The sequence below is a fragment of the Salmo trutta genome, chromosome 9 (assembly GCF_901001165.1).
Source record: "Salmo trutta chromosome 9, fSalTru1.1, whole genome shotgun sequence".
Lineage (NCBI taxonomy): Eukaryota > Metazoa > Chordata > Actinopteri > Salmoniformes > Salmonidae > Salmo > Salmo trutta.
Window position 1 is genome coordinate 16,886,240 of NC_042965.1, and position 18,313 is coordinate 16,904,552.

Below are 18,313 nucleotides of genomic sequence, written 5' to 3' on the forward strand. Positions count from 1 at the left end.
GTGACAGAGGAAAGAAAAGTAAACGATGTAATGGAATGATGAACAACAATAAAATCTAGTGACAGACAAATGTATGTGGGTATAACTGATGTTGGCTACTGATAGTGGCTAATATTTAGCACAATACAAATTGTAAAAAGTAGTCTGGGCATATAATTAAAACATTCTAGAAATCATAAATCAACTTGGTAGGTTTTGGCGCTATACTATCATTTGCACATGGCTACAGAAGCCTATAGCTTGGGTCAAATATAATACCTGCAAGTTATAAGGCCAGCATTTCATAAACTCCAATGTGGAAAAGTTATGTTGATATGCTTCAGTTTGCTGCCATATGACTGGTTTCACAATAATTGTAATATATATTTACAATCCCCTTATCCAAACGGCTTCAATTTACCTAACTCTCATCAATGGCTCTTATCAATTTGTAAACTACAGTGCATGGAGAATGGTGTTATTTCTATCGGGAAAATTAAAGTAATGTTGTTCCACTTGGAACTGACAGGTTTCTCGAACATATTCACCTTTTCATCGTGCATAAAGGTGGTGGAATTAAGTCAAGGTCAGAATATGGCGTATCTGTAGAAACACCTTCATTTCTTTGATCTCCACCCCAAACAAATATCGGGTGAATAGCATGCTATTCTCATATTTAAGTTCAAGGTCAGAATACTCGTAGAGAGAAAAGTGCATAAAAAGGGAATTAGGACCATTTATGCATGCTTAACTCGTCAGAATTACCCCCAAAGAGCTTTGAGTCACCATCATTAAGTATTCACCGCCAAGTCAGTCATTGTGAGTCATCCCAGGTTTCAAAATCTCTAAAGTAGAAATAAGTCAGAGTCAGAATGTGTCAATTAAAACTTTATTATTGAATAAAAAAATTGATATACACTAGTTTTTCATTTGCATGTATATATTGTTTTTCCTTAAGGTCCCAGTATTAAAAAGAGAATTACCATTTTGCACAAAAAAAACAAGATAGACAGGCCCATTGGGCTAAAAATGGACCAGCTCATCTGGCATTTGCCACAAAATTATTGGCCAAATTGTAATATGTTAGCCATATGTTCCACTATTGCTAGCGAACCACAGGAACAATCACACTAACGTGACAGAGGAAAGAAAGGTAAAATATGTAATGGAATGAGGCAAAATGTATGGAAACTAACACTAAAGTGACAGTTATAAATGCATGTGGGTGTAATTGATGGTGAACACACATTAGCAGTTTTTGTTTGCTGGTAAATCCTTTTTTCCTTGAGACCGAATTGTGATGGCCAGTCCACCTCCGGGTGTTTGTGAAACAGGAAGAGGAATCAGATTAACATATTTTCAAGGTTTTTTCAATTAAAAATCACTTAACAAATAATGATAGATTCTCACAAACAGTAATAGTACACACCCATATACACAAATGTCAAATTGAAATTAATGATACTAATTATTCAGTAAATTATTGATAATTGCTGAATAATTGGCTTTAAACTTTACATCCTTTAATATAACGCCACCTTTTTTATACACAAGGGGAGGTCCTTGGGACAAGTTAAAAACAGGTTTGTCAAATAAATGACAAGAGTTAACCAATGTGTCAAAACTGAGAATCTAAGCCATTTTTGTCTGATATTTACTACCTTAACATATGGAATTGTTTAAAGATAGTAAATACATGGACCATCTAGCTGTTTTATTTTAGGACTCCTGGGGGTATAACAAACATGTATTTATTTGTATTTTTATGAAACATTGAACTCATAGCAACGCACTGAATAACACACAAATACATAGCAAAAAAGAGGCCAAAAATAAATCAGAAGGAAGTATGGTTTGTAGTGTCTGAAATGCATCAGATATGTATTGGAAAGCTCAGGAAAACATCAGGGACGATCATAATGCAATAATTCACTCCCATTCATTTCATCGCAGTCATTTTCTGCTGAGTTGGGAGGTGGCTGACCTTTACCTTCTAACGAGTCGTCAAGGCTTGCCTAGAGCAAAACAGACTATTATGCATATGAAATGGGTCAAGAAACGAAAATGACAAAAGAATGTCAAAATCAGATTTGCATCATCAAAGCAACAGTCCAGATTTCCTTAAAGTGTTGTCAACATTTTGAACCAGCTCCTTTTCATATTCCCACAGCTTTTTGTCCACAAGCAGCTGATCTTTAGTGAGGCTCCCTTGCAGGGGAACTCTGACGTGTACTAGCCGACACACATCAGGTGGTACCCAGAAGGTCTCCCCTAAAGTCTTCAGCACAGAGTGAACAGATGTCTGTACTACATGTCTAGGGTTGACAATCAGTTTGGTAGGGTTGATAACAGCTTCTCTCGAGGGTTCTCTGTAAATATGCTCCAGGATATTAATCCCTGGAATTTCCCTCCATTGTGGCAGTTTGAACTTGCCACTGTCTTCATAATGGTTTTTGGGGAATATGTGATTCTCGATGACGAAGACTCCTACTCTGGGGTGCTGGTGTTGAAGGTCCTCCAGCAGTAGATGCAAATTGGCATGTTGGTAAGGCATCACGATCTCATCAATGTCATGAAGAAGTACATACTTCGACTGGTACATGTATCTATAGATGCATTCATTCAGAGTGGTCAGCTGCCCATAGTAGTGGAGATCTCCTTTGTGCTCCTCAAACCTCCAGCCTTTGGATGGGTTGAGGAACTGATCAATCGGCCATTCTACTATTTCCAGTATACCCTCTTCCCTGTAGTGAACTAACACTGGTTCCAAGTCCTGACCACAGCTGGTGTTATAGATAACCACTCTCTGCACCCCAAGGAGTTTGTACATCTCCATAGTTTGGACAAACTGCAGGACATTGTTGTAGCCCCCAAAAAGGTTGGAGATGCACACTGTAAAGTTGTATGGAAATATCTTCTCCTCTCTCAGTTCTTTGTTTTGTATGGACAGGAAGTGCTGGTTTTGGGTGGCTTTGATATCTGAATGTATTGATATAGTGACATGTGTCACATTATACATAGATGGACTCTGGCACAGCACATCTGTGGTCACAAAGGGGAATCCAAAATGGTCGCTGTGCATCTCCACCTGTGCCACTGAGGCAGGAAAGCAGCCATGTCCACCACATAAAAAACAATGAAGTGGCTGGAGATCATCTCTTCTGATTATACTAATGATGCGGATTGCTCCATCCACTCTGTGGTCTTTGTAGGCAGACACCATTAAATGTGTTGTGTCTTTAATCGGAGTTATTGTTTGATGACTTATGAGAATTTGCCAATGTATTTTTGCAGGGTATTTGTTTGTATTCAATTTGATATATATGGACCATGTCCAATATAAACATACCACTGCAAAGAATATTAGAAGACCAAATTTAAATTTCAGCATACTGTAGGCTATGTCCATCAAAATCCAGCTCTGTGATTCCAGACCAGACCTATTGGGGGGAAGACATCGTTTATTGTTTAGAGCTCAAGTTCTCTTTTTTTTTTTTAATACAGTAGCTAACCAATGCAACTTTGTCCTTGTTTTTTTATTTGCGGACTCGGATGTGAATATTTTAACATTGCAACATCCACATTAAAAAATGTATAATTTTCCAAATGAGGCTTTTTTCGATGGGATGCGCATCAACAGAATGTTTTCACTCCAGTGCAGTAATAATACGAGCGCTTTATTTCCAGAGGAAGTTAACTATGAGGAAACACTGGTAATTATAATAACAGATTTTAAACGTAATAAGGTAGTTGTGAGCTACATATGCTTTTTTATCAGCGTAGCCTAACATAAATTCGAGGAATCAATGTATTTACAATTGTGTTGATCAAATTAATCAAAACAATCAAACATACAAAATGTCCCATTTAATAATAAATGTGTAGGCCACATACCTTATTCATTGATCTTCTTAGCAGGTGACACACGCTTTCATATTTCAACGTCTCCACATGGTGGACTCCGAGCTAGTGATGGGTCGTTCTCGAACGAACGGCTCTTTTTCAATGGATCAAGAACCGAATCGCATCTGTGAAAGAGCCGTTCAATTGGCTCCCTGATTTCATAGGCTACTGCTTGAATAATCTTCCTTTTTTTGCGGGCGATCTAATAATTCCGTCTGGTTAAAATTGATTTGAACTCGCATATCACGATCTGACATAATGGTAGTCCACTTTTTAGGCTTTACATTCGAGATGTGCTATTTTTCATTTTAAGCACTCGTCACCAGTGGATCCATATGACCTGGGCTGGCCGTCGTTATCGCACACACATAATCATTTACAGTACTTTTCCATGTAGCCTACCTTAAATAATCCTTAAAATAACTGGTGACAAGAAGTAGGCATACTACTGGCTTGATGCTTTAAAAGCTTATTGCCTCTAATTGGCAGCTGTAGTTTCGCCGGTAGGGAGAAGGGCGGTTGAAGGGGGTGGGATGTGTGAGGAAAATCTACCAATGCAGGTGCTTCTACACCTGCATTGCTTGCTGTTTGGGGTTTTAGGCTGGGTTTCTGTACAGCACTTTCAGATATCAGCTGATGTAAGAAGGGCTATATAAATACATTTGATTTGAAAACTGCACGTGAACGGCAGGAGCACAGCTGCAGCTTGACAAAGCGGGATATCTCCGGCGCCGCGTGAATGAGGAAATGGCCAACATAGCTGACACACAGCGCGCGACCACGCAGTCAGGCGTCTTCGTCTTGTCATGTCCCGTGTATATATCTTTTAATATATTTTTTTCTTCGCATATATTTCTTTATAATTTTCTTAACCTCAACTTCAACATACTCTCCTGCAACCCGCCTCACCCAATGTGGTATGGATGTTCTATTTTCTTTACTTTAGAACCGGAACCCCCAACAGAAGCTAGCCAGCTAACTAGTGTAGGGGGTGGGTCCCAAAGACCCTCCCCATTATTGATTAAGGGGACCTTAAGATTCATATGTTTTGCTGCAGGCCTTATAATAAGATACTGTTGCTATGTGTCTAAAACCTCTGCCACTATACGTTGCACAAGCTATCTATATTAGTCTTTGTAGTTAAGCCCTGGCTGTCGCGAGAGTGTGCTTGCAGGCTAGGTCTGAGGCAAACCAAAACTAGATAAAGAGAAGTGACCACTGTCTGGTTTTGACATTTTGATCTTGTGTTACAGTAGACAATGCTAATAAATTCAGAGAAGCTACTGTACTAGGTTGCCTTATTGATACACACATGCATTGACGTAGGTGATTATACCACTAGGGAGTGATCACATGAATAAAATCAGCTGTGCCCTTAGGTGGGGTGCAAAACTTACTCGGAAACATGCGTGCTATGTTCCCGTTGTCAACTTCTGTCTGCAATTGCATGAATAAATGAATGATTGATTTACTTAAAGATATTGTCTGATTGCTGATTTCACCAATAAGCAAATGATTGACAAGGAACGAACACCGACTCGAGCTACTAGCTAGTAGTCAGCTAGCCACTGCTAGCGTTCATCAGCTAACCTTTAGGCCGGACAACTCCTGCCAGTCTGCACAGCGCGATTCAATCCAGAGCATATCGGACTTCTTTTTCTCCATATCTCCGGATTCCTACGACAAGCTCTGAACCTTTTCACCTGGATCATCGCAGCTAGCTAGCTGCTATCCGAGTGACTACGTCTGGCTAACGTCTCTGTCCCGAAGCAAGCACCAATAAGCCTGGAGCTAGCCTATGCTAGACCCATCTCCCGGCTAGTTGAAGAGGTCCATCAGTCACTCCTTGGGCTACAATACCTATTTTGCCAATTGGCCTGGACCCATTTTACTGCCGATACGGAGCCCCGCCGATCCATCACGACTGGACTATCACGACCGGATGTAATCCTCCCAAAGTGGTTTTTCAACAGGCTCCTCCGTCGCGACGTCCCCTGAATGCCGATCTGCTAGCCTGCTAGCCGTGGCCCACTAGCTGTCTAGAGCATATCGGACTGTTAGCTGAAGAGGACCGTCAGCCAATTTCTTGGGCTACTGTAGCTATTTTGCCAATTGGCCTGGACCCTTTTATTACACGGAGCCCTGCCGATCCATCACGACTGGTCTGCCGATGTAACAGGACGAGGGGGATACAACAGTCTCTTCCGTTGCGACGTCCCTCTAAGGCCCTTCTGCTAGCCCTGGCCCGCTAGCTGTCTGAATCGCCGTGTCTCCAGCCCGCCTAGCTACTCACTGGACTCTATGATCACTCGTCTATGCATGCCTCTCCCTAATGTCAATATGCCTTGTCCATTGCTGTTTTGGTTAGTGATTGTTGTCTTATTCACTGTAGAGCCTCCAGCCCTGCTCAATATGCCTTAGATAACTGTTTTGTTCCACCTCCCACACATGCGGTGACCTGCTTTAAATAGTGTCTCTAGAGACAATACCTCTCTCATCGTCACTCAGTGCCTAGGTTTACCTCCACTGTATTCACATCCTACCATACCTTTGTCGGTACATTATGCCTTGATTCTATTCTACCGCACTCAGAAACCTGCTCCTTTTACTCTCTGTTCCGAATGTACTAGACGACCAGTTCTTATAGCCTTTAGCCGTACCCTTATCCTACTCCACCTCTGCTCCTCTGGTGATGTAGAGGTTAATCCAGGCCCTGCAGTGCCTAGCTCCACTCCCATTCCCCAGGCGCTCTCATTTGTTGACTTCTGTAACTGTAAAAGCCTTGGTTTCATGCATGTTAACATTAGAAGTCTCCTCCCTAAGTTTGTTTTATTCACTGCTTTAGCACACTCTGGATGCCCTAGTCATGTCTGAATCCTGGCTTTGGAAGGCCACCGTAAACCCTAAAATGTCCATTCCTAACTATAACATTTTCCGACAAGATAGAACTGCCAAAGGGGGAGGAGTTGCAATCTACTGCAGAGAGAGCCTGCAGAGTTCTCTTACTAAATGTATCCAGGTCTGTGCCCAAACAATTTGAGCTTCTACTTTTAAAAATCCACCAGAAACAAGTCTCTCTCTGTTGCTGCTTGCTATAGACCACCTACTGCCCCCAACTGTGCCCTGGATACCATATGTGAACTGATTGCCCCCTATCTATCTTCAGAGCTCGTGCTGTTAGGTGACCTAAACTGGGACATGCCGACAGTTTCATTCCTCTGAGATTAGGGAAACCTTGAGGGGTACTCCCTCTCATATCATAAATGCTCAGAGTTCTAGCTAGGTCAGGTCAACCACAGTTTAATGGTTCTTGGTGTTTACTTAAACACACACACCAACATTCCTCTCTTCCCCAGTCCAACCTAGTTAGATTTATGCTGAACATTTTAGTTACTCATTATACAGGCTACATAAACCATGTCAATAATAATTAGGTTTCAGGGTAGAATTATTTAATTATTATCTTTAAACATAGAAGAATTTCTATCACCAACTTGCCCTCCAAATACACCCATGCTGTCTTCAACCAGGATCTCAGCTATCACTGCCTCATTGCCTGCATGCGCAATGGGTCTGCGGTCAAACGCTCCCTAAAACACTTCAGCGAGCAGGCCTTTCTAATCGACCTGGCCCGGGTATCCTTGAAGGATATTAACCTCATTCCATCAGTATAGGATTCCTGGTTATTCTTTAAAAGTGCTTTCCTCACCATCTTAAATAAGCATGCCCCATTCAACAACAAAAAATTACCAGGAGCAGATATAGCCCCTGGTTCACTCCAGACCGGACTGCCCTTGACCAGCACAAAAACATCCTGTGGTGTACTTCATTAGCATCAAATAGCCCCCGCGATATCCGACTTTCAGGGAAGATAGGAACAAATATACACAGGCAGTTAGGAAAGCAAAGGCTAGCTTTTTCAAACAGAAATTTGCATCCTGTAGAACAAACTCCAAAAAATTCTGGGACACTGTAAATTCCATGGAGAATAAGAGCACCTCCTCCCAGCTGCTCACTGCACTGAGACTGTCACTGCCGATTAATCCATGATAATTGTGAATTTCCATAAGCATTTTTCTACAGATGGCCATGCTTTCCACCTGGCTACCCCTACCCCGGTCAACAGCCCAGCACCCCCCACAGCAACTTGCCCAAGCCTCCCCCATTTCTCCACCCAAATCCAGATAGCTGATGTTCTGAAAGAGCTGCAAAATCTCAACCCCTACAAATCATCCGGGCTAGACAACCTGGACCCTCTCTTTCTAAAATGATCCGCCGAAATTGTTGCAACCCCTATTACTAACCTCTCTTTCGTATTGTCTGAGATCCCCAAAGATTGGAAAGCTGCTGCGGTCATCCCCCTCTTCAAAGGGGGAGACACTCTAGACCCAAACTGCTACAGACCTATATCTATCCTGCCCTGCCTTTCTAAGGTCTTCGAAAGCCAAGTTAACAAACAGATCACCGACCATTTCGAATCCCACCGTACCTTCTCCGCTATGCAATCTGATTTCCGAGCTGGTCATGGGTGCACCTCAGCCACGCTCAAGGTCCTAAATGATATCATAACTGCCATCGATAAGAAACAATACTGTGCATCTGTATTCATCGACCTGGCCAAGGCTTTTGACTCTGTCAATCACCACATTCTTATCGGCAGACTCAACAGCCTTGGTTTCTCAAATGACTGCCTCGCCTGTGTCGTGTCTTTGGCTATGCCGGATTAAGTGATATGACATGCTAACTTATAAAATTATTTCTCTGTAATTAATATTACCTGATTAAGCTAATCATGTAAATGTAATTAACTAGAAAGTCGGGGCACCACAGAAGAACGTTTATAGAGCTGTTATCTTCTGAATAAACTCTTAAAATACTTAGTAATATTTTACATCGATAGCAGTCAATCTTATCTTATTTTCAATCTCATCATGAAAGTTTTAAAATCTTGGTTATCTTCACGAACCCTGGCTAACAAGTTGAATCAGCAATACAAAATTGGGTTTAATTATTTATTTACTAAATACCTAACTAATCACACAGAATTACAAATACACAGAATTCATATGATGTCATACAGAAAGCGTCCTGGTGGACTGAGCCTGTATCATGGCTGGTTACACAAAGGAAAAGGGGGTTGGGCTTGAATGAAAGAGCGGGAAGATTTAGGAACACAGAAACAGCAGCTATGCTATCGTAAATACATTATCTTATGCATTCTAAATTACCGCCCATTTGGAAAAGGAAAATGCAATAAATATTTACTCTGAGCTGCGCTTCGGTAGATTGGTCGTAGATGCTGGCCGTGGTTGGCCAACAGATCTTCCTGTAGTGGTAATGGATACGTGGTGGTATCTTCGTCTGGTTGTTAGACTGGATCCGTCGTCCGTCCGTTCCTAGCCCACGTTAGCAGCGGCTAACTCAACGGCTAGGAAGTATCACTTCTGTAGTGAATAAGCTCAAAGTTCATACCAGTTCATACCATAGCTCACGCCGAGGTTGGCTTAGTTCTGTTCTTGATATGTGTCTGTCCTTATAACGTAGAGGCTGCAGTCCTCCCGTACTGGAACACCTGAATGTCTTTTCGTCAAAGACTTATATAGTGGAGAGGGGGAGGAAGGAGGCGCCCCATCGTTTATAACCCCATGTCTCTACAAAGGGTTTGGCCACTGATCGGCAGGGCACTTTCCTTATGAAAACCCAATTCTCTCATTTGGAAGCTAAAATTACTTTTAATCTCCTAACAAACAATTTCAATATCAAACATTTCAATTGCATAACAATTCCATGTGACTCTGATAACTAGAGGGTGTATACTTTCTCAGGTAAAGGTTATGTCCTCCTGTCATCAATCATAATGTCTCAGATAACAATGAACTGACATACATACTCATTACGTTATCAAGCATATTTCCAACTGGTTTTATTATCAAAAGATGGTTCCTTTCCCCATGTTTGATGTTCCCAGACTCTCTATATTTAACACAGGCTATTCCAGTCCTTCAGTAGGGTCAGAGAGAGAGGGGAAGGGAGAAGGTATTTATGGGGGGGGTCATAAACCTTACCCACAGGCCAACGTCATGACACCTGGTTCACCAACTACTTCTCAGACAGAGTTCAGTGTGTCAAATCGGAGGGCCTGTTGTCCGGACCTCTTGCAGTCTCTATGGGGGTGCCATGGTTAAATTCTCAGGCCGACTCTTTTCTCTGTATGCATCAATGATGTCGCTCTTGTTGCTGGTGATTCTCTGCTCCACATCTACGCAGACGACACCATTCTGTATACATCTAGCCCTTCTTTGGACACTGTGTTAACTAACCTCCAGACGAGCTTCAATGCCATAACTCTCCTTCCGTGGCCTCCAACTGCTCTTAAATGCAAGAAAAACTAAATGCATGCTCTTCAACAGATCGCTGCCCGCACCTGCCCGCTTGTCCAGCATCACTCCTCTGGACGGTTCTGACTTAGAATATGTGGACAACTACAAATACCTAGGTGTCTGGTTAGACTGTAAACTCTCCTTTCTGACTCACATTAAGCATCTCCAATCCAAAATTAAATCTAGAATCGGCTTCCTATTTCTCAACAAGGCATCCTTCACTCATGCTGCCAAACATACCCTCGTAAAACTGACTATCCTACTGATCCTTGACTTCGGCGATGTCATTTACAAAATAGCCTCCAACAATGTACTCGGCAAATTGGATGCAGTCTATACTACCCACCACTGCGACCTGTATGCTCTCGTTGTCTGGCCCTCGCTTCATATTCGTCGCCAAACCCACTGGCTCCAGGTCATCTATAAGTCTTTGCTGGGTAAAGCCCCGCCTTAGCTTACTGGTCACAATAGCAGCACCCACCCGTAGCACGCGCTCCAGCAGGTATATTTCACTGGGCACCCCCAAAGCCAATTCCCCCTTTGCCGCCTTTCCCTCCAGTTCTCTGCTGCCGATGACTGGAACGAATTGCAAAAATCACTGAAGCTGGAGACTCATATCTCCCTCACTAACTTTAAGCACCAGCTGTCAGAGCAGCTCACAGATCACTGCACCTGTACATAGCCCATCTGTAAACAACCCATCCAACTACCTCATCCCCATACTGTTATTTAAAAATTTTTGCTCCTTTGTACCCCAGTATCTCTACTTGCACATTCATCTTCTGCACATCTATCACTCCAGTGTTTAATTGCTAAATTGTAATTATTTTTGCCACAATGGCCTATTTATTGCCTTACCTCCCTTATCTTTCCTCATTTGCACACACATCGTTTATTCCATGTGTAACTCTGTGTTGTTGTTTGTGTCGCACTGCTTTGCTTTATCTTGGCCAGGTCGCAGTTTTAAATGAGAACTTGTTCTCAACTAGCCTACCTGGTTAAATAAAGGTGTGACTTTTTTTTTTTTTTCATTTTAAATAAGAGACATAGAGCTCCTCCCAACCACCTTTTTTAAAAGTGAACAGCCTCTCTGCAATGATGATAGTTGTTATCATCCCTTCAGTATACAGGCCATACTAAGCCTGACTCATGGCTCACATCCCATCGTACTTTCCAGTACAATCTGTCAAAGCAGGATTGAATAGCAACTCTGAAAAGATTCTGCACAGCTTGCATTTGTTACAGGGTTAATAGTGGACTTTGCAGTGATCATGCTTGAGAATAAGCCAAGAGCACAGAATGAGCCCTTGACTGTTTCACTTATTCAACACCACCTGCAAGTAAAATACAACTGGTGCTCTCTTATCTGTATGTGCCCTGACAATATAGTCGTGAATATGTACCCTATGCAAACTTTGCTATTGGTAGCTCTTGAAAGAGACAGGTGGAAAGGGTGAGAAGCAGGTGAAAGAGAGTTTTAAAGTACACTGGTGATTATGGATGGTGTGTAAGCCAGCCATGACACAACCCTGTCACCCACAAAGGTCTTCGCTGAGATCTGGAAACACTATCACCATTGAACTCAAGAACACACACACTGACTGTAGTATTTCTATGATGAGATCCCTGAGCACTGTCAGAATGACCTAAGCAATTACCTTGGACCTGCTCATTCAAAGACTTTCATCTGTAAAACTTGATGAAAGCAGATTTGTATTAGATGTAGGATCAGCTTACCCTCCCCAAATTCTAGAGGGAAAACACAAAACTGACATCAATGTTGAGGGGGAAATTCACCCTACTGTACTCATTGGTGCCCCAGTTTATCTGACTGTTTGAACTTTGTACCCAGATTACCCCACAGGCTTTAAAAGGTGAACCTACCATCCACTGTGGAGTCCTAAAAGTCAATCTCCTAGAATCATGTTTTTTGTTTCTAAGCCTTTTTGAAGTGTTTGATATGTGAATCAGGAGAGTTCATAACAGGGAGAAATTGTGTTATTGTGTTGTGTGAACAAAACTTAGTGAAGGGAGGAGTTGAGGAGCTGTTTGGATCACGGAACCTCTGTAAAGCCACTCAACCAGGCCCAACTGCATGCCAACTGTTGCTCTCTACACTCCAATGCAATTTTCACAAAAGAAAGTCCCGCTCTATGGGTGCATTAACACCCCCAAACATTTCCTGTTGTGTTGTTTTTGATGAACATACAATACCTATTATTTGTATAGTGGATTACTATGGTGCATTTCACAGAACTGTCAGAACACACTACATTGCAGTTTCTCGATTGCTTACACACAATTCCTGGAACAACTCACCATTTTCTCAAATCTTCACACACAATTTTAAAAACTCACATGGCTGGATTAATTCAAAACACTGCTACCAAAATGTTTAGAATAGGTTCAGAGAAATCATTTGGAACTTTGTAAAATCAGAGCACTGACTATCCAGATAAGCCTTTCAGAACACCCTGGTGAGAGAAATTCAAAACAGTACTGTAATAAATACCTCTTACATTAGTGGATAAGGGAATACTACTGTAAATTCTGTTTTGGGCAAAAACCTGACCTTTGAAATGTCACACTGACAAAACATGTAAGGAAGAGTCCATGCACAGTAAAATACCCAATTTCCAAAAGCTTTATTTTCAAGTGCAGCAAATGTGCAGGTTACTCAGCTTCAGCATCAGCGTTCATCATCTCGTCTCAGGTCTGGGTCAGGCCTTATGTTTGCTCTTGCCAGGCAGCATGGGAAAAATGCCCTTGTGTGCCTTAGAAAACCCTGGATAGACTCCACAGACACATCATCACAGGCGTCCACCATTGCCTCCAGGAGGTTTTGCTGTGCGTAGGGGTTGCGGTCATACACTCTCCACTGCCATGCTGAGAGAAATTCTTCAATCGGATTCAGAAATGGGGAGTATGCTGACAAAAAAATGAACGGTGAACCTGGGGTTGTCATTGAACCAGGCGCGAACCAGAGCAGCCAGATGGAAACTCACATTATCCCAAATGACAACATATTGGGCTTGCTCTGGTTGCCCTGGCTCCCCTTCCTCTTGAAGAATATTATTGTGCAGCTGATCTAGAAATTGAAGTAGTTGTGTCGTGTTGCATGGACCCACTTTGACATGGCGGTGGAGGACGCCACGATTGCTGATGGCTGCACATAGTGTGACGTTGCCTCCCCTCTGGCCAGAAACTTGTATGATGGCACGGTGACCAATGATGTTGTGCCCCCTTTTGCGCCTTTTTGTTAGTTTGAAACGTGCCTCATCGATGAAGATGTACTCCTGTGGCTCAGCTATGGCATCCAGCTCAAAGATTCTCTAAAAAAAAGAAAAAAAATGGTTATTTGAACAATCCAGTCAATGGTGGGAATACTGATGCTGTCAATTCCTTGGAAGACTACCTGGTCTTCAACTGTTTGGGTTTCAATTTCCCTCAAACGGAAGGCATTACTGGAAATCACCATATTCACCAGGGCTCCTGCTCAGCTGTGAGAAGTCTCCGCCTACCTCCAATAGATGGCAGCCTCTCAGTTCTGCAAAAATGAAATTTGTCCATTACTGACCTACGGTCATCCATTACTGTGGTAAAATGGGATAATGGAATCTAAGACAAATAATTTATAACTGAATTTTTCCAGTATAATATATGTTCAGCAAATCCCCTTATTGTTTGGGATACCTGTGGCGGATGAATCAGAATTAGTTGGGTAACATAGATAATTAACATGTTTTATTTGCATAATATGCTTATGTGAGATACTTGTCATTAGAATGTATCCTTTTGGACTCTGGTGTTGACTGTTGCACGTCTTCCCTTAGCTGGGGCTCAGTCACTTGGGGCCCAGAGAGGGGAGAGGACAGGCTTGTCTTTCACATGTCCCTGGTGCTATGCAGAATATCAGAAAGGGAAGAGGACAGAATGGAACATTGTCTACATATGTGTGTGTGTGTCTTACTGAGGATGGGCCTCTATGAGATAGCACTGACAGAGGAGATTTACAATGTCTTTTGATAATAACGCCTAAAGAGCATTCCAGAGGACATGAGCTAATGGTTCTGTTCTATACCATACCAGGGAGAGACGGTTCCAGTTTGGAGTAGGAGGACCAGACACTGGTCTATACAATGAAAACTGTTGACACAGCAGTTGCTGTCTGCTATGTTTTATAGATAGCTTTCATACAAAACTTAACCTTGTGACCCATTCTATGTATCTGTGGTTCGTCATGTACGGTGAGAGGGGTGTATCTTGGCTATAAAAGATCTTTGTACTTTTGTGTAGTCACTTTTCAATGGTTCATTAGAGATGGCGCATCATTGAAAGTCAAAGTGCTTTTGCAAAATCTCTTATTATTAAAGATGTAGTTTAAGTATAACTCTGACTGGTGTGTGACTTTTGTAACTCTCCTCATTTGGTAATGCAGAAATTAGCCACCACATACCTTTAAATGTACCTTCAGGGGTCATTCAATTCAATATTCATCAATAATAAAAAAGCAGTTTCTGGCTAAAGAAACAAGACTAACAAGGGAAATCCATGAACTAATAGTACAGGTAGATATCAATAAAAACGATACTACAGAGATGCAAAATAAGTTAGAGGAAAAACAAAAAGAACTTGAGGAACGATCTAATGTAATCTATTACAAAAATAAAGCAAACTGGATGGAATATGGAGAAAAATGCACAATTATTCCTGAATCTCCAATATAGGAACGCTAACAAAAATAATTTGCAGAAACTCGTTACTGAAGACCGAGTCATCTATGATTCTCCGAATGACTATTTTAAAAGAGGAAGCTAATTATTTTAGGCAGATGTTCTCTTTTCTGTCTCATCCTCTCCCACTGAATGAAGATTACGGTAAGGAATTCTTTCCAAATAATATAAAATATGGAAAATTAACAAATGTACAGAAAGATCAGTGCGAAGGCCAAATTACAGAGGAAGAACTTTTTGAGGCTATTAAATCCTTTCAGTCTGGAAAAAACCCAGGGCTTGATGGCATACCGGTAGAGGTATACCAAGTATTTTTTGATATACTAAAAGCTCCATTGTTAGATTGTTTTAACTACTCCTATAGAAATGGTAGTGTCTCAGGTACTCAGCAGGGATGTCCGATTTCTCTATTATTAAAACAAGACCCAGATGGCAAATATAAAGACCCAGTATATCTAAAAAACTGGAGGCCCCTTACACTTCAATGTTGTGATGCAAAATACTAGCAAAATGCATAGCACACAGAATTAGATTTAGACTAAGTACACAACCCTGAGGGGCCTCTGTGTTAAGGATCAACGTGGCAGACGTGTTGTTGCCTACTATTACCACCTGGGGGCGGCCTGTCAAGAAGTCCAGGATCAAGTTGCAAAGGGAGGTGTTTAGTCCCAGAGTCCTTCGCTTAGTGATGAGCTTTGTGGGCACTATGGTGTTGAACGCTGAGCTGTAGTCAATGAAAAGCATTCTCACATAGGTGTTCCTTTTGTCCACGTGAGAAAGGGCAGTGTGGAGTGCAATTGAGATCTGTTGTGGCGGTATACGAACTGGAGTGGGTCTAGGGTGTCCGGGAGGATTCTGTTGATGTGAGCCAATGACCAGCCTTTCAAAGCACTTCATGGCTACAGACGTGAGTGTCACGGGGCGGTAATCATTTAGGCAGGTTACCTGCTCTCCCTTGGGCACAGGGACTATGGTGGTCTCCTTGAAACATGAAGGTATTATAGACTCGGTCAGGGAGAGGTTGAAAATGTCAGTGAAGACACTTGACAGTTGGTCCGAGCATGCTTAGAGTACACGTCCTTGTAATCCGTCTGGCCCAGCGGCTTTGTGAATGTTGACCTGTTTAAAGGTTTTTATCACACAGTCATCCAGAACAGCTGGTGCTCTCGTGCATGCTTCGGTGTTGCTTGCCTCGAAGCGAGCATAAAAGGCATTTAGCTGGTAGGCTCGCGTCATTGGGCAGCTTGCGTCTGGGTTTCCCTTTGTAGTCCGTAATAGTTTTCAAGCCCTGCCACATCCGACGAGTGTCAGAGCCGGTGTAGTAGGATCCAATCTTAATCCTGTATTGACGCTTTGCTTGTTTGCTGGTTCGTCTGAGGGCATAGCAGGATTTCCTATAAGCGTCCGGATTAGTCTCCCGCTCCTTCAAAGCGGCAGCTCTAGCCTTTAGCTCGATGTTGATGTTGCCTGTAATCCATGGCTTCTGGTTGGGAAATGTACATACAGTCACTGTGGGGATGATGTCATTGATGCACTTATTGATAAAGCTATTCCTCAATACCATCAGATGACATATTCCAGTCTGTGCTAGCAAAACAGTCCTGTAGTGTAGCATCCGTGTCATCTGACCACTTCCGTATTGAGCGAGTCACTGGTACTTCCTGCTTTAGTTTTTGCTTGTAAGCAGGAAACAGGAGGATATAATTATGGTCAGATTTGCCAAATGGAGGGCGGGGGAGAGCTTTGTATGCATCTCTGTGTGTGGAGTAAAGGTGGTCTAGGATTTTTTCCCCCCCTGGTTGCACATGTGACATTCTGGTTAAAATTTGGTAAAACTGATTTAAGTTTGCCTGCATTAATGTCCTCGGCCACTAGGAGCGCAGCTTCTGGGTGAGCATTTTGTTCTTTGCTTATGGCCTTATAGAGTTGGTTGAGAGTAGTCTTAGTGCCAGCTTTGCTTTGTGGTGGAAAATAGATGGCTATGAATAATACAGATAAGAACTCTCTTGGTAGATATTGTGGTTGACAGCTTATCATAAGGTACTCTACCTCAGGAGAGCAATACCTCGAGACTTCTTTAATATTAGACATCGCACACCAGCTGTTATTGACAAAAAGACACACACTCCCACCCCTCGTCTTACCAGAGGTAGCGTCTCTGTTCTGCCGGGGCATGGAAAATCTCACCAGCTCTATATTGTCTGTTTCTTCGTTCAGCCACGCCTCGGTGAAACATAGGATGTTGCAGTTTTTCATTTCCCGTTGGTAGGATAATCTTAGAAGGCATTGAGAGTTTACTCGCTCGCCTCCGGATTCTCAGAAAGATCCCCAATTTGCGTCCCTTTTTCCGGTGTCTTTTCTTCACGCAAAAGGCGTGGATCTGGGCCTGTTCCAGTGAAAGAAGGATATCCTTCTCGTTGGACTTGTTAACTTCTTACATCTAGGGGTTCCGCTAGCGGAACGCCTCGCCAATATCCAATGGAAGAGCGTGGCGCGAAATACAAAAACCTCAAATGCAATAATTTCAATTTTTCAAACATACGACTATTTTACACCATTTTAAAGATAACTCTCGTTAATCTAACCGCCTTGTCCGATTTCAAAAAGGCTTTACAGCGAAAGCAAAACATTAGATTATGTTAGGAGAGTACATAGCCAAAAATAATCACACAGCCATTTTCCAAGCAAGCATATATGTCACAAAAACCCAAAACACAGCTAAATGAAGCACTAACCTTTGATGATCTTCATCAGATGACACTCCTAGGACATTATGTTATACAATACATGCATGTTTTGTTCAATCAAGTTTATATTTATATAAAAAAACTGCTTTTTACATTGGCGTGTGATGTTCAGAAAATGTATTCCCACCGAAAACCTCCGGTGAATTTACTAAATTACTCATCATAAACATTGACAAAATACATAACAATTATTTTAAGAATTATAGATACAGAACTTCTTTATGCAATCGCTATGTCATATTTTAAAATAGCTTTTCGAGCGAAAGCACATTTTGCAATATTCTGAGTACATAGCTCAGCCATCACGGTGAGCTATTCAGACACCCGCCAAGTTCGGGGCTCACTAAACTCAGAATTAGTATTAGAAAAATTGTATTACCTTTGCTGATCTTCGTCAGAATGCACTCCCAGGACTGCTACTTCCACAAGAAATGTAGTTTTTGTTCCAAATAATCCATAGTTATGTCCAAATACCTCCGTTTTGTTCATGCGTTCAGGTCACTATCCAAAGGGTAACGCGCAAGCGCAATTCCAGACAAAAAATTCTAAATGTTCCATTACCGTACTTAGA

General features: G+C 42.0%; 1 protein-coding gene across 1 annotated transcript; it reads right to left on the reverse strand.

Moving 5' to 3' along the window:
* Positions 1-852: 852 nt before the first annotated feature.
* LOC115200053 (uncharacterized) lies at positions 853-4,324 on the reverse strand. Its single transcript, XM_029762738.1, has 2 exons — positions 3,874-4,324; positions 853-3,419 (listed from the first exon to the last, which is right to left on the reverse strand). The coding sequence occupies exon 2, from the start codon at positions 3,386-3,388 to the stop codon at positions 2,078-2,080; it is 1,311 nt and encodes a 436-aa protein (XP_029618598.1). The 5' UTR covers positions 3,389-3,419; positions 3,874-4,324; the 3' UTR covers positions 853-2,077.
* Positions 4,325-18,313: the final 13,989 nt, after the last annotated feature.

Coding starts and splice junctions, on each gene's coding strand:
- LOC115200053 (XM_029762738.1), bottom strand. CDS start 3,388: ATGGACATAGCCTACAGTATGCTGAAATTTAAATTTGGTCTTCTAATA.